Source organism: Gorilla gorilla, chromosome 10, assembly GCF_029281585.2.
Source record: "Gorilla gorilla gorilla isolate KB3781 chromosome 10, NHGRI_mGorGor1-v2.1_pri, whole genome shotgun sequence".
NCBI classification, from domain to species: domain Eukaryota; kingdom Metazoa; phylum Chordata; class Mammalia; order Primates; family Hominidae; genus Gorilla; species Gorilla gorilla.
Window position 1 is genome coordinate 121,811,646 of NC_073234.2, and position 25,948 is coordinate 121,837,593.

Below are 25,948 nucleotides of genomic sequence, written 5' to 3' on the forward strand. Positions count from 1 at the left end.
ATATGGAATCTACAAAGACTTGCGTTGCTGCTGCCACCTTGAAACACTTAAGTGGGTTTCTGAAACCTCTTAAGTGTGTTCCTACTTTTTTATTTTTTTTTTCTTCCCGAGACGGAGTTTTGCTCTCGTTGCCCAGGCTGGAGTGCAATGGCACAATTTCAGCTCACTGCAACCTCCACCGCCCGGGTTCAAGCGATTCTCCTGCCTCAGCCTCCCGAGTAGCTGGGATTACAGGCACGTGCCAACACATCTGGCTAATTTTTATATTTTTAGTAGAGATGAGGTTTCGCCACGTTGGCCCAGCTGGTCTTGAACTCCCAACCTCAGGTGATCCACCTGCCTCAGCCTCCCAAAGTGCTAGGATTACAGGTGTGAACCACCATGCCTGGCCCATGTGTTCCTACTTTTTAAGTCTCCTTTGAAACCTGCATGAAGTTTGGTTTGATATCTTTAGAATAGTGAGGTAAAACGTGTTTTAGGAAAAATTCTTTTCCTTTTTAGGAAAAATATGAGTGATTTGACAGTTCTCAGAAAAATTAATTTTGTGACAAGACTGATTGGGGTTCTGCTTATTTTCAGCAATGCATCTTTTCTGATTCACTGCCTTTTGGCTGTTTGTCTTTACAGTTTGCCTTTGTAGTCATGACCAGTTGTCTTTACCGTACCTCCCAGCCTCCTTTTTTCGTGATGAAACTCTTAGAATATTTAAAAATTTTAGCAGATAGCACACATACAAAAAATGTTTGAGAATGTTTGTTTTCCACTTTCTAATCAAAATATCTGTTTCAGGTTTTTCTGCAGCTTGGGCAAGGCTGCCAATGCCAGATGGCACCATTTCTGAGAGAAGAGCTAGCTTTTGCTTAGAAGTAATACCCACAAACAATGCCAAATTAGCATAAGCAAATGTCAGTGAGTTAACACAAAGCCAACACTCTTTCTATCTTTTCTTTCCTTCCTAGGCCATGGGTGTTGAGAGTGACCAGGAAATTGTGCAGATGATTGGAACAGAGGAGCACGTGATGGCTGCATTTGGGCCCAGTCTGGAAGAGTGCCAGAAAGCTCAGATTTTCACACAGATGCAGGTGTGTCTTTTCATGTTGTCCTTTGCTATGAAATGGAATTGGAGACTTAATGCTGCTCATTGATAAAGCTCATTGGATGTGATGGCTTTGAGCTCATAGATTTGGGAAAGGTATTGGGGAGATATGGGAGGAGTGAAGTTTCTTTAACTCACTTTCGTCGGGTTTGGAGGAAGGAGTTTGCCCAGACAAATTAGGAGCCTATGGTGCCCGACTTAGAATAGGGGATATATGGCGAAGAGGTGTTTGTTTTGATATAATAGGAAGTACTGTTTTTTTTTCCTTATTTGCCTGAGTGATAATATACTTTTTAAACTATGGCAACTCTCGTGTACAGGTTTTGTGTGTGTGTGTGTGTGTGTGTGTGTGTGTGTATGTGTGCATGCATTTCTCTTTAATATCTTTTTTTATTCCCTACTTCAGTTGCTTTAGGCATCCAGTTGTATGTGGTTTCTATTTCTTTTCCTGAATTCCCAGTGCTGCTTTGGACAGTGAGGAAAACCCAGGATCAGTCCCTTTTACTGCTGCAGAGCCTTCATTGACCTGCTCAGGCACTCCTGGTTGGACCCTGGGAATTTTAGGGCAAGACTCAAAGATGAAGACTGAGAAATACACACACACACACACACACACACACACACACACACACACACCCCATAGTAAAAATAATTGCACTTCCCTTCCCACATGGAGGGAGCCCCAGCAGCCATACTTAGGATTTTAGTCCCATATTTGCAAGTGCTTTCGTAAGTATAAATCAAAGTTAACATCCCTCATAGCCATCCTGGGAGGTGGGAATTCCCCACTATAGAATCACAACAGACAGTTCTTACCTATCCACGTGTACATTGTCTATTCTGTGGGTTATGTATGACATATGTAAACTCTGGGCTGCTTTTTTCTCTTCACCCAGGATGCTTGTAGAGAAAGCATTTCCCACTTATATCTGTTAGTGTGTATTCTGAAATCAAATCAGTATTGATATTTTTGTAGACTACACTAGATATTTAGGAAGATCGAAATAGGTCAGTATATATATATAATTCCAAAGCACAAATCAGTAAGGATTATTCTCATCACCGCCTTCCTCTTTTTCTACAGTTAATTAATAGTTGACTGCAGTTACAGGGCAGGCAGCACCAGGAAGGGTGGTTTGGATTTAGGAGATTCTATTTTTGGCCTTTATCAAAAATGAAATATTTGGTAGGCATGAATCTTTGTTGTACACTAAAGTTACATTGTCCAAGGGTTCCAAGAACATGAAGAGAAAACATTAAGAAATATCCAGGAGGCAGAAAATGTAGAATCTACCCTGCAAACAGGAATATTTGGTTCCATTTTGGGAGATACCCTATTCTTTAATGCTGTGTAGTGCCCTACAAGTTTACCTTAATGGTTCCTCAGTGGCTTCAGTGAAATCCAGTATGCAATTTATTTCAAACATCATCATTGGGGTCATATAACCCTAGCATTGTAAAGCTGTTTGAGCAGAGCCCAAACAGTAGGTTGGAAAATCATTCATTTATTTCTGTTAAATAGGTTCTGACAGAAAATGTCAGCTAACTAAATTAGATCAGATTAGTGAAAAGATGGCAGGAAAAGATGGAGGGAAGTTAACATAAGAAAGACAAATGTTCCTTTTCCTCGAAAGGCAAGTATAACTTTGAAAGTGCTTGTACTCTGTATGCAGGATTAAGGCACATATTAGCTATTGAAACTAATAAAAGGATATAGAGATGCAAGTAACCCAAAATAGTTGGTATGTAGAACATATATTAACAGTTACGAAAACATGAATATTCTATGCTATTCGAAATGAAGATGTAGTAAGTACACTTTGTATTAGTCTGTTCTCACATTGCTATAAAGAAACACCGGATCAGCCTGGACAACATGATAAGACCCCATCTCTACAAACAATAAAAATTAATTAGCCAGGCGTGGTGGCAGGCACCAGTGGTCTCAGCTGCTTGGGAGGCTGAGGCAGGAGGATCAGTTGAGCCTGAGAGGTCAAGGCTGCAGTGACCCATGATTGTGCCACCCCAGCCTGTGTGACAGAGTAAGACCTTTCCTCAAAAAAAGAAATACCTGAGACTGGGTAATTTATAAAGAAAAGAGGTTTAATTGGCTCATGGTTTTGCAGCCTGTACAGGAACCAAAACCTGCTTCTGGGGAGGCCTCAAGAAGCTTCCAATCATGGCAGAAGGCAAAGGAGGGGGCAAGGTGTCTCATATAGTGGGAGTGAGAGCAAGAGAGCGTGAGGGAGGAGGGGGTGCCACACACTTTTAAACAACCAGATTGGGAAAACTCACTATCAGGAGGACAGCACCAAGGTGATGGTGCTAAATCAGACATGAGAAATCCATCCCCATGATCCAGCCACCACCCACCAGGCCCCACCTCCAACGATGGGCACTACAATTTGACGTGAGGTTTGGTAGGGACACAGATCCAAACCATATCACACTTTATTTTATATAATAGAACTTTGGAAGATGTGGCACTTTAATGGATTGCTTAAAACCTGTGGGGTTTTGTTTTTTTGGCCAGGCATGGTGGCTTATGCCTGTAATCCCAGCACTTTGGGAGGCCGAGGTGGGTGGATCATTTGAGGTCAGGAGTTCAAGACCCAGCCTGGCCAACATGGTGAAACCCCGCCTCTATTAGAAATACAAAAATTAGCCGGGCGTGGTGGTGGGTGCCTGTAATCCCAGCTACTCGGGAGGCTGAATCAGGAGAATCGCTTGAACCCAGGAGGCGGAGGTTGCAGTGAGCCAAGATCGCGCCACTGCACTCCAGCCTGGGTGACAGAGTGAGACTCCGTTTTTTATGCCTCCCTTTGTAGTCTCTCTCACATTTCTTCTGTTCCCTGAAGCCTTCTTTCTGTGTTGGTCATGTATGTTTTACACCATCATTGTCTTGGGCTCTAGTATATAGAGAAGAAAGTATTAGCTGTAGCAGGGGATAGGAGGCACTAGGCATGCCATCTTGGCCTATGCATCACAAGGGATACCCTGCTCACCTGTGTTCCTCTATTTCTCCCTCAAACAAGTGAAAAATTTTAGCCTTTTTCACAAGGAAACTAGAAGGCCAACATTTATTGAAGACAGCTTAGTTGGGGGAAAACTGAACTGCCTATCTACTCATGGTTCCTGCCAACTGACCTGCTTTCTTCAGTTACTTAGTTACTACTTACTGCTAGGTCACTGCAGCAAGTGTTTTCAGGGTTTTAATTTATCTTATACTTTAATGGCCTTTTAATGGGAAAGATTTAGATTTGAAGTCCAAATCTTATCATGGGGACAGAGTTTCATTCAATTCCAAACACTGTACTAATCACTGGGAGTCAAAGAAAAAGATGACGGAATTCCCACCAACCAAGTCTAGTAGGAAAAACATACATGTAAATAGATCATTAAAACATAATGTGATATGAACAAGAATTAAAATATGCAATCCTGAATGCATAAAGAATTAAAACTGCAGAGAAAGAGGAGTGGGGTTAGGAAAGCCTTCGGAGAGGAAGTGATACCTGATCTAGGTTTTGAAGCATGAAAAAGGAATTCCCCAAGCAGGTAATCGGACAGGAATTCCAAGTTAAAGAATCAAAGATCCCAGCCTTTTCTTCTGTTAAACTGAAAGTCTTTTTTTTTTTAAGTTCATTCTTGGCCAGGCATAGTAGGTCACACCTGTTATACTGCCACTTTGGGAGGCCCAGGCAGGAAGATCATTTGAGGCCAAGAGTTGGAGACCAGCCTAGGCAACATAGTGAGACCCTGTTTCTACCAAAGGTTTTGTTGTTGTTGTTGTTGTTGTTGTTGTCGTTGTTTTGATTAGCTGGGCATGGTGGCATGTGCCTGTAGTTCTGCTACTTGGGAGGCTGAGTGAGGTGGGAGGATTGCCTGAGCCTAGGAGATTGAGGCTGCAGTGAGCTGACATCACACCACTGCACTCCAGCCTGGGCAACAGAGTGAGACCCTGTCTCAAAAAAAAAAAAAAAGTACGTTGTTGTTCCAAAATAGTAAGAACCACATATGCCTCTTCTTTAAACATTGTTGATTAGGAAAAATTTCAGCATATACAAAGTACAGAGAATAGTGTTATAAATGCTCATGTATCCAAGGCCTACCTTCAAAAGTTGTCAACACTCTTACTTGGTTATTTTAAGTAAATTTATGTACACTAAAATATACAAATCTTAATTGTATGACTTTACAAGATATAGAATATTTCCTTATCCCACAGAGTTCCCCCTCATGCCCCTTCCTAGTCATTCTTTACCTCTACTCTCTGATTTTTTTCCCCACTATTCTGGTTTTTGCACCGTAGATTAGTTTTGCCAATTACAGAACTTTATATATGGAATTAGGCATCATAGTTTAGTGATTTTTGCACCATAGATTAGTTTTACCTATTTTACAGCATTGTATATGGAATTAGGCCCTATATACTCTTTTGTGTCTAGCTTTTGCTGAGCTTATTGTCTGAGATTCATCCAAGTTATTTCTTTTCATTCCTTTTTATGTCAGTTATCCATGTAGTTCATTTCTTTTTATTGCTGAGTAGTATTTCGTTATATGAATATACCACAGTTTATCCTATTGATAGACACTTGGTGTTTTTTTCAGTCTTTAGTAGTTATAAATAAGACTGTATAAACAAATCTTTGTGTGGATGTGTGGACATTTTCATTTCTCATGAATGCGTACCTAAGAATAGAATTGTTGTTAAGGAGCCAAGATGGCCAAATAGGAACAGCTCCAGTCTACAGCTACCAGCGTGAACGACACACTAAGACGGGTGATTTCTGCCTTTCCAACTGAGATACCGGGTTCATCTCACTGGGGTGTGCCAGACAGTGGGTGCAGCGCACCATGCGCGAGCCAAAGCAGGGCGATGCATCACCTCACCCAGGAAGCACAAGGGGTCAGGGAATTCCCTTTCCTAGTCAAAGAAAGGGGTGACAGACGGCACCTGGAAAATCGGGTCACTCCCACCCTAATACTGCACTTTCCCAACGGGCTTAAAAAACGGCCCACCAGGAGATTATATCCCGCACCTGACTCGGAGGGTCCTATGCCCACGGAGTCTCACTCATTGCTAGCACAGCAGTCTGAGATCAAACTGCAAGGTGGCAGCAAGGCTGGGGGAGGGGTGCCCACCATTGCCAAGACTTGATTAGGTAAACAAAGCGGCCAGGAAGCTCGAACTGGGTGGAGCCCACCACAGCTCAGGGAGGCCTGCCTGCCTCTGTAGGCTCCACCTCTGGGGGCAGGGCACAGACAAACAAAAAGACAGCAGTAACCTCTGCAGACTTAAATGTCCCTCTCTGACAGCTTTGAAGAGAGTAGTGGTTCTCCCAGCACGCAGCTTGAGATCTGAGAATGGGCAGACTGCCTCCTCAAGTGGTTCCCTGACCCCCGAGTAGCCTAACTGGGAGGCACCTCCCAGTAGGGGCGGACTGACACCTCACACAGCCTCTGAGACAAAACTCCTCTGAGACAAAACTTCCAGAGGAACGATCAGGCAGCAGCATTTGCGGTTCACCAGTACCTGCTGTTCTGCAGCCACCGCTGCTGACACCCAGGCAAACAGGGTCTGGAGTGGACCTCTAGCAAACTCCAACAGACCTGCAGCTGAGGGTACTGTCTGTTAGAAGGAAAACTAACAAACAGGAAGGACATCCACATCAAAAACCCATCTGTACGTCACCATCATCAAAGACCAAAGGTAGATGAAACCACAAAGATGGGGAAAAAACAGAGCAGAAAAACTAGAAACTCTAAAAATCACAGCGCCTCTCCTCCTCCAAAGGAACGCAGCTCCTCACCAGCAACAGAACAAAGCTGAACGGAGAATGACTTTGACGAGTTGAGAAAAGAAGGCCTCACATGATCAAACTACTCCAAGCTGCAGGAGGAAGTTCGAACCAATGGCAAAGAAGTTAAAAACTGAAAAAAAATTAGACGAATGGCTAACTAGAATAACCAATGCAGAGAAGTCCTTAAAGGACCTGATGGACCTGAAAACCAAGGCATGAGAACTACGTGACGAATGCAGAAGCCTCAGTAGCCGATGCAACTGGAAGAAAGGGTATCAGTGATGGAAGACGAAATGAATGAAATAAAGCGAGAAGAGAAGTTTAGAGAAAAAAGAATGAAAAGAAATGAACAAAGCCTCCAAGAAATATGGGACTATATGAAAAGACCAAATCTAGGTCTGATTGGTGTACCTGAAAGTGATGGGGAGAATGGAAACAAGTTGGAAAACACTCTGCAGGATATTATCCAGGAGAACTTCCCCAATCTAGCAAGGCAGGCCAACATTCAAATTCAGGAAATACAGAGAATGCCACAAAGATACTCCTTGAGAAGAGCAACTCCAAGACACATAATTGTCAGATTCACCAAAGTTGAAATGAAAGAAAAAATGTTAAGGGCAGCCAGGGAGAAAGATCGGGTTACCCTACCCACAAAGGGAAGCCCATCAGACTAACAGCGGATCTCTCAGCAGAAACTCTACAAACCAGAAGAGAGTGGGGGCCAATATTCAACATTCTTAAAGAAAAGAATTTTCAACCCAGAATTTCATATCCAGCCAAACTAAGCTTCGTAAGTGAAGGAGAAATAAAATACTTTACAGACAAGCAAATGCTGAGAGACTTTGTCACCACCAGGCCTGCCCTAAAAGAGCTCCTGAAGGAAGCACTAAACTTGGAAAGGAACAACTGGTAACCGGTACCAGCCACTACAAAAACATGCCAAATTGTAAAGACTATCAAGGCTAGGAAGAAACTGCATCAACTAACGAGCAAAATAGCCAGCTGACATCATAATGACAGGATCAAATTCACACATAACGATATTAACTTTAAATGTAAATGGGCTAAATGCTCCAATTAAAAGACACAGACTGGCAAACTGGATAAAGACTCAAGACCCATCAGTGTGCTGTATTCAGGAAACGCATCTAAGGTGCAGAGACACACATAGGCTCAAAATAAAGGGATGGAGGAAGATCTACCAAGCAAATGGGAAACAGAAAAAGGCAGGGGTTGCAATCCTAGTCTCTGATAAAACAGACTTTAAACCAACGAAGATCAAAAGAGACAAAGAAGGCCATTACATAATGGTAAAGGGATCAATTCAACAAGAAGAGCTAACTATCCTAAATATATATGCACTCAATATAGGAGCACCCAGATTCATAAAGCAAGTCCTTAGTGACCTAGAAAGAGACTTAGACTCCCACACAATAATAATGGGAGACTTTAACACCCCACTGTCAACATTAGACAGATCAACGAGACTGAAAGTTAACCAGGAATTGAACTCAACTCTGCACCAAGTGGACCTAATAGACATCTACAGAACTCTCCACCCCAAGTCAACAGAATATACATTCTTTTCAGCACCACACCACACCTATTCCAAAATTGACCACATAGTTGGAAGTAAAGCACTCTTCAGCAAATGTAAAAGAACAGAAATTATAACAAACTGTCTCTCAGACCACAGTGGAATCAAAGTAGAACTCAGGATTAAGAAACTCACTCAAAACCGCTCAACTACATGGAAACTGAACAACCTGCTCCTGAATGACTACTGTGTACGTAATGAAATGAAGGCAGAAATAAAGATGGTCTTTGAAACCAACTAGAACAAAGACACAACATACCAGAATCTCTGGGACACATTCAAAGCAGTGTGTAGAGGGAAATTTATAGCACTAAATGCCCACAAGAGAAAGCAGGAAAGATCTAAAATTGACACCCTAACATCACAATTAAAAGAACTAGAAAAGCAAGAGCAAACACATTCAAAAGCTAGCAGAAGGCAAGAAATAACTAAGATCAGAGCAGAACTGAAGGAAATAGAGACACAAAAAACCCTTCAAAAACTCAATGAATCCAGCAGCTGGTTTTTTGAAAAGATTAACAAAATTGATAGACTGCTAGCAAGACTAATAAAGAATAAAAGAGAAGAATCAAATAGACGCAATAAAAAGTGATAAAGGAGATATCACCAGCGATTCCACAGAAATACAAACTACCATCAGAGAATACTATAAACACATCTATGCAAATAAACTAGAAAATCTAGAAGAAATGGATAAACTCCTCGATACATACATCCTCCCAAGACTAAACCAGGAAGAAGTTGAATCTCTGAATAGACCAATAACAGGCTCTGAAATTGAGGCAATAATCAATGCTTACCAACTAAAAAAAGTCCAGGACCAGATGGATTCTACCAGAGGTACAAGGAGGAGCTGGTACCATTCCTTCTGAAACTATTCCAATCAATAGAAAAAGAGGGAATCCTCCCTAACTCATTTTATGAGGCCAGCATCATCCTGATACCAAAGCCTGGCAGAGACACAACAAAAAAAGAGAATTTTAGACCAATATCCCTGATGAACATCGATGCAAAAATCCTCAATAAAATACTGGCAAACCGAATCCAGCAGCACATCAAAAAGCTTATCCACCATGATCAAGTGGGCCTCATCCGTGGGATGCAAGGCTGGTTCAACATACACAAATTAATAAATGTAATCCAGCATATAAACAGAACCAACGACAAAAACCACATGATTATCTCAATAGATGCGGAAAAGGCCTTTGACAAAATTCAACAACCTTCATGCTAAAAACTCTCAATAAATTAGGTATTGATGGGACATATCTCAAAATAATAAGAGCTATCTATGACAGACCCACAGCCAATATCATACTGAATGGGCAAAAACTGGAAGCATTCCCTTTGAAAACTGGCACACGACAGGGATGCCCTCTCTCACCACTCCTATTCAACATAGTGTTGGAAGTTCTGGCCAGGGCAATCAGGCAGTTGAAGGAAATAAAGAGTATTCAATTAGGAAAAGAGGAAGTCAAATTGTCCCTGTTTGCAGATGACATGATTGTATATCTAGAAAACCCCATCGTCTCAGCCCAAAATCTCCTTAAGCTGATAAGCAACTTCAGCAAAGTCTCAGGATACAAAATCAATGCGCAAAAATCACAAGCATTCTTATACACCAATAACAGACAAACAGAGCCAAATCATGAGTGAACTCCCATTCACAATTGCTTCAAAGAGAATAAAATACCTAGGAATCCAACTTACAAGGGACGTGAAGGACCTCTTCAAGGAGAACTACAAACCACTGCTCAATGAAATAAAAGAGGATACAAACAAATGGAAGAACATTCCATGCTCATGGGTAGGAAGAATCAATATCGCGAAAATGGCCATACTGCCCAAGGTAATTTATAGATTCAATGCCATCCCCATCAAGCTACCAGTGGCTTTCTTCACAGAATTGGAAAAAACTACTTTAAAGTTCGTATGGAACCAAAAAAGAGCCCACATCGCCAAGTCAATCCTAAGCCCAAAGAACAAAGCTGGAGGCATCACGCTACCTGACTTCAAACTATACCACAAGTCTACAGTAACCAAAACAGCATGGTACTGGTACCAAAACAGAAATATCGACCAATGGAACAGAACAGAGCCCTCAGAAATAATGCCACATATCTACAACTATCTGATCTTTGACAAACCTGACAAAAACAAGAAATGGGGAAAGGATTCCCTAGTTAATAAATGGTGCTGGGAAAACTGGCTAGCCATATGTAGAAAGCTGAAACTGGATCCCTTCCTTACACCTTATACAAAAATTAATTCCAGGTGGATTAAAGACTTACATGTTAGACCTAAAACAATAAAAACCCTAGAAGAAAACCTAGGCAATACCATTCAGGACATAGGCATAGGCAAGGACTTCATGTCTAAAACACCAAAAGCAACGGCAACAACAGCCAAAATTGACAAATGGGATCTAATTAAACTAAAGAGCTTCTGCACAGCAAAAGAAACTACCATCAGAGTGAACAGGCAACCTACAGAATGGGAGAAAATTTTTGCAACCTACTCATCTGACAAAGGGCTAATATTCAGAGTCTACAATGAACTCAAACAAATTTACAAGAAAAAAACAACCCCATAAAAAAGTGGGCAAAGGATATGAACAGACACTTCTCAAAAGAAGACATTTATGCAGCCAAAAGACACATGAAAAAATGCTCATCATCACTGGCCATGAGAGAAATGCAAATCAAAACCACAATGAGATACCATCTCACACCAGTTAGAATGGTGATCATTAAAAAGTCAGGAAACAACAGGTGCTGGAGAGGATGTGGAGAAATAGGAACACTTTTACACTGTTGGTGGGACTGTAAACTAGTTCAACCATTGTGGAAGTCAGTGGTGTGGCGATTCCTCAGGGATCTAGAACTAGAAATACCATTTGACCCAGCCATCCCATTACTGGGTATATACCCAAAGGATTATAAATCATGCTGCTGTAAAGACACATGCACACGTATGTTTATTGCAGCACTATTCACAATAGCAAAGACTTGGAACCAACCCAGATGTCCAACAACGATAGACTGGATTAAGAAAATGTGGCACATATACACCATGGAATACTATGCAGCCATAAAAAATGATGAGTTCATGTCCTTTGTAGGGACATGGATGAAGCTGGAGACCATCATTCTCAGCAAACTATCGCAAGGACAAAAAACCAAACACCACATGTTCTCACTCATAGGTGGGAATTGAACAGTGAGAACACATGGACACGGGGTGGGGAACATCACACACCGGGGACTGTTGTGGGGTGGGGGGAGGGGGGAGGGATAGCATTGGGAGGTAATACCTAATGCTAAATGACGAGTTAATGGGTGCAGCACACCAACATGGCACATGTATACATATGTAACAAACCTGCTGTGCACATGTACCCTAAAACTTAAAGTATAATAATAATAAAATTTTTTAAAAAAGAATTGTTGAATCAGAGAGCAGATATGTATATAACTTTTATATATGCCTTGTTCCAAAATGATTGTACCATTTTGCATTTACACCAGCTGTGTATGAGAGTTGTTTTTTGTTTGTTTTTTTTGAGACAGAGCCTCACTCTGTCACCCAGGCTGGAGTACAGTGGCATGATCTCCGCTCACTGCAATCTCCCTTTCCTGGGTTCAAGCAATTCTCCTGCCTCAGCCTCCCAAGTAGCTGGGACTACAGGTGTGCACCACGATGCCCGGCTAATCTTTTTGTATTTTTAGTAGAGACGGAGTTTCGCCATGTTGGCCAGGCTAGTCTTGAACTCCTTACTTCAGGTGATCTGCCCGCCTCGGCCTCCCAAAGTGGCAGGATTACAGGCATGAGCCATCACACCCAGCCTGATAGAAAGTTCAGGTTGCTTCATGTCCTCATAATATCTGGTGTTGTCAGTCTTTTTAATTTTAGCCACTCTAATGGGTGTATAGTGGTATCTCGTGGTTTTAGTTTTTATTTTTATGGTAACAAATGATGTTGAGCCCTTATGTGTTTATTGGCTATTTGTATTTTCTTCTCTGTGAAGTGTGAGCCAAGTGTTCATTTTTCTTAGTGAGTTGTCTTTTTATTATTGACTTTAAGAGTCCTTTTAAAAACAAATCCTGGATGTAACTTCCTTGTCAGCATTATGTATTTTCTCCCAGTCCATTAACTCCCTATTTGTTTTCTTAATTCTTTTAATTTTGAAAAAACTTAGGAGGATTTTTTTATTTGTTTAGCTTTTATATTTATTGCTCTCTGTGTTCTGTTTAAAGAAATCTTGCCTACCCCAAGGTCAGAAATGTATTCTTCAAAGTTTTCTTCTTGAAACTTTATAGTTTTTATGGTTAGGTCTAAAATCCATCTTAAACTAATTTTTATATTTGTTTTGAGGTAGGGGTCAAGATTAATTTTTTAGTTTATGGATAGTTGTTTCAACACCATTTGTTGAAAAGATTTTTCCTTCCTCATTGAATTGCTATGATACTTTCATCAAAAGTCAACTGATCATTTAGTATGTGTTTATTTCTGGACTTTTTATTCTCTTTCATTGATTTATTTGTCTATCCTTGTGCCAGTATCACACTGTTTTGATTACTTAGGTTTAGAGTTAAAAATCAGGTAATATAATACTCCAACTTTTTTCTTTCAATCCTGTTTTCGCTACTCCAGGTCCTTTGCATTTCCATGTAAATTTTAGAATCTAGAATTTTAGGATTAGTCAGTTTTTGCTTTTTAAGCCTGCTAAGCGTATAATGAACAGTTATGAATGTATTGGTCAGTTTGGAGAGAATTTTAACATTAAACCACTTTTAATACCATTGAATCATCCAATCCACAAACATGTCATGACCCTTAATTTATTTAGGTTTTGTTTTCTGTCAGCACTGTTTTGTAGCTTTCAATGTAGAGGTCTTACATGGTATGATTCATTTTTGAGAGAAAAAAAGTACTACTATAAAATTTACCTGTGGTTTTCTCTGGGTGAAGGACTGATGGCTGCTATATGTCTACACACACACACACACACACACACACACACACACACACACACACACACACAAATATATTTTACTTGTGTCTGTATTTTCTAAATTTCCTACAATGACAATGTATCATTTTTTTTTAGTAAGAAAAAAAAGGGAACCAGTGTGTTAGGCAGTATGCTATGCTTTTTGTCATTGATTTATGATAAACGTTGATTTTCAACTAGACCCAGTACAGCTTTCTCTATAACCACGGTCTTTATCTCTTTTGCTCATACTGTACGTGTGGTTAGGTGCTTGCTAAACTACCTCCAGTGATGTCATTCAAACATTATTGTAATCTGTTTTTATAGGCATTAAAATATATAGGGAACAAAGTAAGAAGGCAAAGGATGTGGGGAGGTGGACCAAAGAAAACCAAAATAGAAGAAGCAAGAGAGCTCCTGGCTTCCACCATTCTGACCCATGTCCCAGTGAGTAGCACTTTGTTATTGTGAATAAGGACTGTGGGGTCTGTGAATTCCTGTTAAAGAACTGTGATAAGAGTTTACCTTATTTAAAGTCCAATTCCTCAAGAGAAAATTCTAAAGAGGACTGTACTGCCCCATCAGAAGTAACCTTCCATTATCAGCAGTTTGTTTATACTCGGAGAATGTTAGCTGTATCGCCATCATCATGTTTATTCTCTTGTGGTTATTCTTTCAGTCTTAAATTATTGTTATTTTATATTCATACATATATTAGTACTGCTACTAGATTTCATGGTTTTGAAGGACAGAGATGGTGTCTTACATGTTTTATAAATAAATTAAAATAAGCTTACAGTGCCTTGCCTGTACATATTTTTTATTGTATGGTAAAATTGCTTATGTAAAATATGCTTATGCTTATTGTATAGTAAAATATGCTTAATGGTAAAATATGTGTAACATAAAGTTTACCGTTTTAAGTGTACAATTTTCTGGACTTAAGTACATTCACATTATTGTATAACCATCACCACAGCAGATAGTTTTAAAAATGTTTACTGGATGAGTTCATCTTCTAGACCTTGAATTTAAAGTTCACATTATCCAGCCTCCTTCACTTACTGTGAAGATTCTCTGATCCAAACATGCTAGATGATTTGCGTTGTCACCCAGCTGGTTAGTGGTAAGAGTAAGGGTTAGAACCTATCTTCTGGCCTTGAACTAGTATGTAATATTTATTTTTTATTAATTTATTATTAAACAGAGATCAACCATATTGGCATGTGGGGTGTTGGCAAGAGGCAGCCCTCAATTTTCTTCCCATTTAATGTATATGCTACTCTTACTAAGTTATGGAATTATTATTTGTTAGACTATCTTGTTAACTAAATAGTCTGGTTTGTAGTGAGTTATCATGTGTTCCATCCGTGAATAATCTTTTTCAAGGGTTGCAAACACTACCTTCAGGGGCTGACTGTAAAATAATGGAAGGTCACGGGATCTGTGGAAGTCGAGAGTAACCACCTGAATGCATCCAGATCCGATTTTCCTGTATTAAAACACCCTTCAATCCAAATAATACAGGTCTCTCATTCTGCCCCTTGGCTACCATTTGTGCATGTCCTTGATTTAATCCAAATAATTAGAAAATTCTGAATGTTAAAGCTGGGTCTCAACTGAATTTTAAGCTCTTTTGGATGATTGGAAGAGTCTGAAACTTAAAATAGCAAAAATGGATAGTAGAAACAACAAAGGCTTTTGAGCCTGAGACGTAATTGTTCAAATCCTGGTTTCTTACATCTTAACTGATGAACTTTGGGCAAATCTGAACTTTTCTAAGCTTCAGTTTTCTCATCTTTTTAATAAAAGTAATTCCACTTTCTTGCAGGGTTCTTGTGATGATTCAGAGATATAATATACGTAAAGCTCTGTATTTTCCACAGCTCCCCTTGTAGTTCTCAGGAGCTACACTTAACCTTCACACTATAACTGAGAAGAATGTTGGGTTAATTAAAGAGCTTTAGTTGATAGAGTCCTGCTGATATTAACATTTGTTTAGTTAGACTGATAAAGATAGGCCAGGCACAGTGGCTCACACCTGTAATTCCAGCACTTTGGGAGGCTGAGGCGGGCAGATCACCTGAGGTCAGGAGTTTGAGACCAGCCTGACCAATATGGAGAAACCCCATCTCTACTAAAAGCACAGAATTAGCCAGGTGTGGTGGTGCATGCCTGTAATCCCAGCTACTTGGGAGGCTGAGGCAGGAGCATCGCTTGAAACTGGGAGGCGGAGGTAGCAGTGAGCCAAGATCACACCATTGCACTCCATCCTGGGCAACAAGAGCAAAACTCCGACTCAAAAAAAAAATCATTTGTGCTTTTCTGTGGTTGCATGGAACCTAAATTACCATTTTAAAAGTTTGGTTATACATAATCCAGTGAGGAATAAAGTCAGAATAGATGGTTCAGGGAAAAGAACTTTGTTTTCCAGAATTGTTTTGGACAGTATTTACCTAAATGTGATATAAAGGATGATTTTCAGTGATACAGGGTCATTTTTTATGTAAGTAATTACGTACTTATTAGAAAGAATACAACTAGCACATCAAATCCATTTTTGTGATATATGTGATTTTATGGTATTATTGCATAGGATGAAGCTTAGCTTAAAATTGGTTGTTTAAAGATGATGAGACGTATTACATAAATAAGTACTACAGAGATATGCTGATATTCGTGATGGTGGAACTTGAATGACTAGCATTTGGAAAGTATTGTTTAGGTGTGTCTGTGTAGAGGGAAAAACATGGGCAGATATTCAGTAGTTCTCAGTGCTTGTCCTTGAGGGTGGGCCTGCAGAGGCCTTTGTCTTGGTATCCTGGCCTTTCAGTTCCTTGGAGACTGTGGTTCTCAAAGAGCATTCCCTGGACTAGTAGTATCTGCATCACCAGGGGACTTGTAAGAAATACTTGAACTCTACCTACTGAATCAGAAACCCTAGGGGTGGGTCCCAGTAATCTGTGTCTTAACAAGCCCTCCAGATGATTCTAGTGCATGCTAAAGTTTAGAAACCACTGCCATAAGAGTGGTTAGGCTCCAAGATGCCTAAGTCCCAGACCGCTCTTTCCTCTAATGTAGTATTAAAAGATCTCCGGAGTTCTGAAATAGGCAACAATTCTGTTTCAGCATTCTGGGTTCGTTTGTTAGTCCTTTTTTCTCCCCCTTTCAGATAATCCACAGGTTAGTATCCCACAAAGGAGTATCTGAACTACTCTTAGCTTTCTCCTAAAAAGTGTTACCTGCTGCTAGATTGAGAAGATCCCCACTCACCATATGACTCTGGGAACAGTCCTGGAAAAATGTGCTAAATATTAACTCATTTCGATTTAGACCTAGGGTTTGCTTTCCAGCATATAGTCATTAAAAAGGGGAGTGAAATGAGTTAGAGTTCAATCCCAAGGGGGTGATGGACTGTACCTCTGATCGAGTGGCATTATACAGTTCAGTAGGGGCATTTTCCGTAAATATCCATATTTATTTCTACTTATAAATGTCTTGGGAGAATCTACTACCAGTGTTTATGCAAAAGGAAAATGGGAAATGGGCTTTGTTGAAAATTGAAAATTTTGTTAGTGAAAGTTTGCTTTATTTTTCTCATTAACAAGAAAGATAACTACAACTAGAAGAGTTAGATGTTCCATGTAACTTGCCACATTAAGATTAGAACAATAAAATGTAAATTATATATACTTAAATGGAGGACCATACAGCTTTCGAAATACCAATTGAAAATGTAAATTACTTATAGCTGCCCAGACACTGAGTTTTTCTGCTTGGTTTTGTGGTAACTGGTGTTATGATTGTAAGAGGGTTTTTTTTTTTTTTTTTTTTTTTTTTTTTGAGGATGGACAAGAGCCTTTTCTTTTTAAAGACCTTCTTATTGATGTAATTGTTTTGTGGGTACAAGATAACAAAGTAGCTTTTAGGGCTACTTTTTCTTTTACCACATTCAAACACATTTCTTTTAACACATTCCAAAGTTCTCAGTAATAGAGAGTAAATTGACCTAGAGAAGAAATAAAACTTTCTTTGAAGGAAAATGGAGTATTTGAAACACATACAGAATTCTAACATCCTACATTATTTAGTGAAATTACTTAGCAGCAACAACAAAATGTATGAAGGAGAATGCTTGCTTGTTTTTTTTTTTTTTGAATGCAATCTATTGATTTATTGTCATAGTGATAAATTTTATAAAAGAGATTTCATTGGGATTTTACTAAATGATTAAGGTAAGTAAAAAGGAAATTTTAAAATAGTATGTATCATCTGTGGAAAAGCCTATAAATACTCCTTGGAATTGGCAGAAGCTCAGGCTACATTCTCAAAATTTGTCTTTTTAGATGTAGGATCTACTTCAGTTTTTTTGTCTCTCCAAACAAACCAGTGCAATTATTTTATCAGTTCTGAGTCAACTTACTATGATTGAGCCAGATTCATTCATATGGGTTTCAGTGTTTCTGCTAGAGAAGATTGACTAGAACATTTGCTACAAATTCATTCATCTGTTCATTCATTCGGCAGTTATTTGTTGCATGCCAGACAGCATGTTAGTACAATTCTTGTTATCACTGCATGACAAACAATTCTAAAACTTAGTGGCTTAATGTAACTGTTCATTGTGTATCTCATGATTCTGTGGTTTGACCGGGCTTAACTTAAGGTGGAGGAGGGAGTTCTCATTTCAGGTCTCTTACAAAGTTGCAGACAGATAGCAGCTGAGGTTTGAGTCATCTGGAAGCTCACCTGGGCTGGACATTCAAGATGGCATCTTCACTCATATCTCTGGCCCCTCCTTGATTTTCTGTTTCATTGGGATTTTACTAAATGAAATGTAGCCTCTCTCTCTGCGCAGCAGAGTGTTCTGGACTTTAGTGTCTCAGGACTCTAAGAGAAAGGAAGAGGAAACTGCCAGTTGACTTAAAGATTAATTCTGGAATTGGCTGGTATCATTTCAGCTGTATTCTCTTGGTTAAATTAATCATAGGCCAATCCCAAGGGAGTGATAGATTCCACCTTTAATGAAGGAATGGCATGAAGTTTATATGAAGGGAAGAAGTTGATGTAGTCATCTTTGACACAAAGGTACTCACAGGTTACTGAGGACAATGATGAAAAGTCATCATCTCAGCTCAGGAAATTTCCAGACTAGTTGAATTTATTTGAATGGAGAGAATCATAACAATTCAGTATTTTCTTAGTTGAATGTTATAGTATTGATACTTTTCTTGAGGTACGTTAAATTTTAATGTCCATTTTCTCAAAATTTTTCTCCAATTTCTGACTTACAGGTTAAGGAATTCAATTTCCGAGCCAAATGTATCTATACTGCAGTGATGGTGCGAAGAGTTATTCTGGCCCAAGGAGATAATAAAGTTGACGACAGAGATTATTATGGTAACAAGCGACTGGAATTGGCAGGACAGGTGATTTAATATTTTATGTCAGAAATCTTGTTTTCCTTAATGAAAATTAATTTGGTTTTCATTTCACATAAGAAGAAACATTTGAATGAAATATAGTTTGCATGTTTGAAGTATAAACATTTCATACCTGACTTATTATCTCCTAGAATTCCTTTAAGTATAAAAACATTAATTCTTTTTTTTTGTTTTCTTTTGAGACGGAGTTTTGCTCTGGTTGCCCAGGCTGGAGTGCAATGGCACAATCTCAGCTCACTGCAACCTTGGCATCCTGGGTTCAAGCGATTCTTCTGCCTCAGCCTCCCGAGTAGCTGTGATTACAGGCATGTGCCACCGTGCCCGGCTAATTTTGTATTTTTGGTAGAGATGGGGTTTCTCCATGTTGGTCAGGCTGGTCTCCAACTCCCGACCTCAGGTGATCTGCCCACCTCAGCCTCCCAAAGTGCTGGGATTACAGGCGTGAGCCACCATGCCCAGCCTAATTCTTTAAATGTTAATAGTACATGACCTATATCTTTTGTTGGGATGTTTACCCTCATTCTGTATAATATACAAAGTGAAGCATGACTTTAAGTAATATCATTTATTCAGTTAACGAACATTTACTAAACACCTATTATGTTCTAGGCATACTCCTAAGTAGTAGTTATATAAGAGGGAGTAAGACAGACAAAAGCCCCTTTTCTCTTACTCCTTGTAGTCTCAGTGGGAGGGAGAGAGACAATAATCAAGGAAACAATCCACTGATTGTTTTGGTGACATGGTAGAGGTAGGTTAGTGAGGATATCTCTAATCTCATTTTAAGTCTTAGCTGATAAATGACATTTTATTTCAAGACTGTGTATCTCTTTCAACTGGCTAGCAAGCATCCAAAAATCTTTGGCTAGCAAGTAACTAAAAAGCTCAGTTAATTTTTTAGTTTAGATATTGTATTTTTCTGTTTTAGAAATTTCATTTAGGTATTTTTTCATAGCTTCTATTTCTCTACAGAGATTTCGTATTTGTTCATCCATCACAAGCATATTTTTATTTACATCCTTGTATTTTAATAGCTACTTTAAAACCTTTGCTGCTAATTTCAACGTCTCAGTCACTTGTGGGTCATTCTCTTCATTAGCTTTTCTCTTGAATGTGGCTCATGTTTTTCTATTTCTTCTTATGTCTGATAATTTTGGATTGCAACCTGATAGACATTGTGGATAAGTTGTGGAGGCTCTGAATTCTGCTGTATTCCTCTAAAGAGTGTCCCAGTTTTTTGTTTTTGTTTTAAGACCCTCTGAACTTGGCTGAAAACCTCTGAATCCTGCCTTCCTGCAGCAAGCATCAGCTGAAATATTCATTTAGTTCTTTCAGTTGTAGCTTGGGTCAATTGGGGATTTAGATAGAGTTTAAATGTGGAATTTGGAATTTCCTCACTTACATTCTAGCTGTTGAGGTAGCTCAGATCTTTTTCTTTTGGTTCTTCAATCCAGTAAGACTGCAACTTACTTTCTCATGTTTTAGCCTTCTCATTTGACAAGGATCACTGCCTGCCCTTAGGTGAAAAGCCATAAAACAGGAAACTCACTCAGAACCATTTGCTTTTGATAAGCATTCCTTTTCCTCAGTTTCTTTCTGCTTCCTGATACTCTGCAATGAATTTCAAGTAGTTGTTTTATCTAATATTTCGTCCAGTTTATACAGTTGAGCCACATTATGCATATTTGCAAATTTGTCTACTTGCTAAAATGTATTTTCAACCTCCAAATCTGTACTCAGCGGCATTTTATTGGCCATTTGCAGGCATATGCAGAACTGCAAAAAATTTGAGTCACTACACGTTCCTACTTGCAGTCTAACAAGGCAATGTTCTGCCTTCTTGTTTCAGCTCTCATACTGTAAACAAGTATCCTTTTTACTACTTTGATTTGCATTTCCCTAAAAACTGATTATGTTGAACATCTTTTTATGTGCCTATTGGTCATTTATACACCTTCTTTGAAGAAATGTCTATTCAAGTCCTATGCCCATTTAAAAATTTTTTTTCTTCTTGTTGTTGAGTTGTAGGAGTTCTTGGTATATTCTGGATACATACATATATCAGATATATGACTTGCAATTATTTTCTCCCATTCTGTAGGTTGTTTTTTCACTTTCTTGACAGTGTCTTTTGATGTGCAACGGTTCTTAATTTTGAAAGAGTCCTATTTGTCTATTATTTTCTCCTGTTGCGAGTGCTTTTGGTGTCATATTCATGAAATTATAACCAAATTCAGTGTCTTGATTTCCCCAATGTTTTCTTCTAAAAGTTTTATAGTTTTAGCTCTTAAGTTTAGGCCTTTAGAGTGAGAATTTTGTTAGATGTACAATTCTAGATTGATATTTATTATGTGTCACCATTTGGTGGTGGAGATATTTATTATCTCCCACCATTTACTAGTTTATTTGTTTGTTTTTATTTTTTTACTTTAGGCAAATATTTCACCTCCTTCTGCCTCAGGTTCCCTGTCTGTAAAAATGGGGTTCATGCCATGTACCTTATAGGATTGTTATGGGATTAGATGAATGATGTATACCGTACCTTGAATGGTACAGAACCATCGTAGTTCCTTCACAGGTGTTCTGTCTTATCTCTCTAGGTACTTTTAAGATCTTCTTTTGGCTTTTGTTATTCTGCAGTTTTCTTTATGATATGCCTTGGTGTGAATTTCTTTTATTTTTTTTTTGCTTGGTATGTGCGTGTTCCTGCTACCCAAGGATTAATGTCTTTAATCAGTTCAGAAAAATTCTCAGCTATTATCTCTTCGAGTGTTGCCTATTCTCCCTTTTTTCTATTCTCTTTTTTCTATTATATTTGTTCCTTTACTGCATTCTGTGCGATTGTTTTTCTAATTTAGCTCTTAGTTCATTTTCTATCCAGCCATGTTCAGTAATTGAGTTTTTTGTTGTTTACTTTTATAGAAGTCTTTTTCACATATTTTTGGTAATTTATTGGTTTTGCATTTTATGATGAAAATTCTGAAACATTCAGAAAAGTTAGAAGAATGATTTTGTGGTCACTTTGGTCATCTTATTTTGTGTGTTTTTTTTATTTCTTCATAGATTTACATAGCTTTTTTTAATTCCATATCAGATAACTGTATTTTAGCATCTAGAATCTAATATGCCATTAATTATCAGGTAGACCACTATTTTTATTTCCACTAAGAAATAAAACACATCACCAGTTAAATTATGACACAGTGCTAAGATGTATCCCATGTTCAGAATGGGATACAAAAGTAAAAAAAAAAAAAAAAAATTCCAATCAGTGAAATGTAGTAATTCCAGTATCTAATGTTCTAAAGCTGCTGAGTTAGTTGTTTTTGATTACTCTTACTCAAGATAGATTGGTTCCTTGTGAGTTCAGTGATCTTTGTTTATGAACTCATATTTAATTGAGCTCTGATCCTGGGTGTTATTCTAGGGATATTTTCTTTCGGGGATATGTATTTTCTTTTGCAGGGAATAGTGCTGACCTGGAACTTCTAAGTCTTCTTACATGATTCTGAGGATTATGAGTTTCAAGTTCACATCCTTCATCTTGTCACTGAACTCTGATTTAGTCTCCAGGTCCCTAAGCTGATATCAGTATTTATTCTCAGGGCAACTCTGCCATTTGGGTTTGCTTATTGCTCCCTACTCCCTACCATGGCTTCACCTCATTTTTAATATGTTTTATCTAGAATCTAGTCATATTGTAGTAACCAGACTCCTCAGAGAATCCAATCCAGTATGCTGCAAGCAGCAGAGGTCCCTTCATTTTCACAGTAGACTTGAAGCTTCGTGAGGACAGAGACTGTATCTTTCTTGTTCATCTTACTAAACTTAGCAACTAATAAGATGCCCCAGATATAATGTTCATCACATATTTGTTGTAGTAATGAATTAATTAATTACATGTTCTAAAATAGTTTACTTTAAAGCCCCCTTTGAATTCTGATATTCTTTCTTCATTCACTGTCTTAATCAGTTAACAGTGCCATCTACCCATGCTGCTGAGCTACGAACCTCTATGTCACTCCAGACTCTTTCTGTTCCTTCACTCTACACATCAGGTTCATCAAATCCTGCCTGTGCCACTTCCTAAATATATCTCTAATTTACTTCCAGTGTAACTGTTAGAGCACAGGCCTTCAACTTCAGTGTAACCTCCTAACAAGTGTCTCTGTTCTTAGCTTCACCCCAACTCCATTCATCTTCCACAGTGCTAATAAAATTATTTCAACACACAAATACGATCTTCTCACTCTTGTACTTAGGCTATTTGAATGGCTCCCTCTGAAAGCAGTGAGGTCACTACAGTGAGATGTGATGTGGTTAATGGAAGATACCAAGTTAGGGAATGATGTGTCAGCCAAATCATCTTTTAGGAATTTAGAGTCTATGTTGTTGGTGACAATTCTACTTATGAGATCAGTCTGTGTGGTTGTCACAGAGGGATGATGGTATGGTTGATGGAAAGAGGATGCCAAGTTTCCTTAATAACTAAAGATATGGTAACTTAGGGATATGGTTGTATAAAGCACTAGCATGCTCCTAATTAGAGGCACTACTTTCTGAGTCCCCTGGAATTTTCCCAGGAGATATGTATCTGTGAATGATACCACTGGCCTAGAATGAAATTTTGCAAAGCCCAAGACACTTCTTTTGTTATTCTGATGGTTATTCATTTATTTTACCAATTTAAACAAATATCTTTAATTTTTTTAAAAAGTGTTATGATTTTTAAAAAGTAATGTTAGCAGTAAAAATAATAAATATTGTAAAATAGCAGAAGTCATTCTTAGTAAACATTTAAAAAAATAGCGTAGCAAAAAGAATTTTAAACAAAAAGATTTGCAGTGAAAAGTGACCCACCTCTGACTCTCTTTTCCATCTGACTCAGTTCCCCAGTTCTCCTTTCCAGAAAGTCACTTTTCCTATACTGTCCTCTATCCTTCCAGAGACACTCTATGCATATACAAATATCTTTATTAACTGGCAGTTTAAAGTTAAACCATTGGAAGCTCTTGCCCTGAAAACTATTCAGGACTCTGTGAATTTATGCTTAGTGGGGCTTCCTTGGGGATCTTTGTCACAGGCAAGTTTGGAGTCAGGTTTTGCAAGTTCAGAAGAAGTTATATAAAGGTGTGGTTTGCTGTCATTAGTTTGAAACAGATTTTCAAAGCAGTTATGTCCGAGAATGTTATTTGACCATTACTGCCAAGCCCTTTGACTTAAGGGGGAATTTAATCAGTTAAATGTGTCTGTTGCTGCAGAAATTGACATATACCTGTTTGTGTATGTGCTTTTTAGTTATGAGAAATTGCATACACACCACTATATATAATGTGTGTGCAATAAGTCTCATAAAGCAAATACTTGTATATTCCCATTCAGTTTAAGAATGAACACAGCATCAGTACATTTGAATCCTCCATGTGCCTTCTCTTGTTCTTGGCTGCCCCTCCCATCTGTCTGGAGGCTCTGGCCATGTGCCTGCCTATTCACTTGGTACAAAGCAATCCCAACACATTCCTGAGCATTCTCTGTGTGATTAAGTGAAGCACAGGTCCTTTTCCCAGGAGCATCCGCAGCAGACCTGAGCTTCGGATGTAGGTTTCAAAGTTTTTAAAGCATGAACTCTCAGTTGGAATCCCAATATTAAAACAGATAAAAGTTGAGCCTTTCTGGTTGAGGTGGGACAGAGGGGTTCTCTGCCTCCTTCCCCTTCCCCTGAAACTCCTCCATGGAATTCATAAGCACAGTTTCCTCTGTAGAAGGATGTTTAGATTCTTTCACAGAGCCTGCAGGGTCCTTGATGATCGTGCCCCTCTGTGCCTTTCCGGCCTCATCTCATGCCAAAGTGAGGCACTTACATCTTCTCAAACATACCATAATGCTCTTCTATCACTATTCCTTTGAGTTATGCCTTCTACCGAAGCTGCCCCTCCCTCATATCCCTTTCACCCTCTCTCTAAAGAGGAGCTCCTCCTTATTCATCTTTTGAGCCCTCTCTGAAACTGTGACCTCCTAGGTGCAGTTAGTTGCTCTGTCTTCCTTAGGCCAGTAACAGTTTATTCAAGTCTTTATTTGCATGCTAAATTAACATGTAATACTTTACTTCCATGCTTCTTCCCCCTTTTAGATTGTAAGCTCATTGAGGAAAGGAACCATTTATATTCATCTCGTTATTTCCACGTATGTGCAGGCCGATATTTGAATAAGGAGAAGTTGCTCTCATGCAGCCTTGCAAACTGCATTCCAGCAAGAGACACAACCAAGTTCACATCTCCTAAGGCACAAATGAATTTAGGGACTGGAGGAACTGATAGAGGGTCAGTGTGGCTGGAGTGAGTGAGGTGTCAGGATGGTAAGAAATGATACTGGAGACCCAGGTGGAGGCTGGATCGTCTGGAGCCCTGTGTGCCATGGGAAGAGACTTGGATTTAATTCTACACGCAGCAGAAGACCATTGAAGAGTTTTAGTCAGGGGAGTGACATGATCTGATTTTTAGTTTAGAAAGATCTGATGTGGAGATGAACAGGCGAAGAGTGGACTGGCTAGAAGCTGTAGCAGTTTTCTAGATGAGAGATAGATAGTGCGGCTGGGATGATCACAGCAGACAGTACCACAACTAAAATTTAAAAACTAGAATTATGAAATTATAGTAATTTTAGGTTCTAGAAAAAAAATTAGCATCTGGACTACTGAGGAAGCTCTGTTTGGTTAATGGCCACTACTTAGCAGTTTGGTTTTTGGCCACCTTCAGATTGACCATTGTGCAAGGAATTATGGGTATCCTCACCATCAATCCCATTTTTACTATTTTTTACTTGGGAATAACCATGGTATTAAATGAGTCCATTAAAAAAAAGTTGATTGTTTAGAGGAATAAGAAATGGAGTAAGGAGGGGGAAAGGAGAGCTTGATCCTGTTGCTTAAAAAATTAGAATTAAAAAGAGGGTTCCCATGTGCAAGAAAACATAGCTTTATAAACAATGTAAAGACATAAAAGGTATTGTGTTAGC

The 25,948-nt window shown here is 38.9% G+C and overlaps 1 protein-coding gene across 1 annotated transcript in view; it reads left to right on the top strand.

Annotated features, from left to right (window-relative positions):
- The window catches only part of POLR3B (RNA polymerase III subunit B), a 147,506-nt gene that overhangs the window by 35,098 nt on the left and 86,460 nt on the right, over nucleotides 1–25,948 (top strand). Inside the window, exons 10-12 of the mRNA XM_019038901.4 lie at nucleotides 960–1,082; nucleotides 13,818–13,937; nucleotides 18,785–18,919. Coding sequence (XP_018894446.1) covers nucleotides 960–1,082; nucleotides 13,818–13,937; nucleotides 18,785–18,919 — 378 coding nt within the window. The remainder of the gene's footprint in view (nucleotides 1–959; nucleotides 1,083–13,817; nucleotides 13,938–18,784; nucleotides 18,920–25,948) is intronic.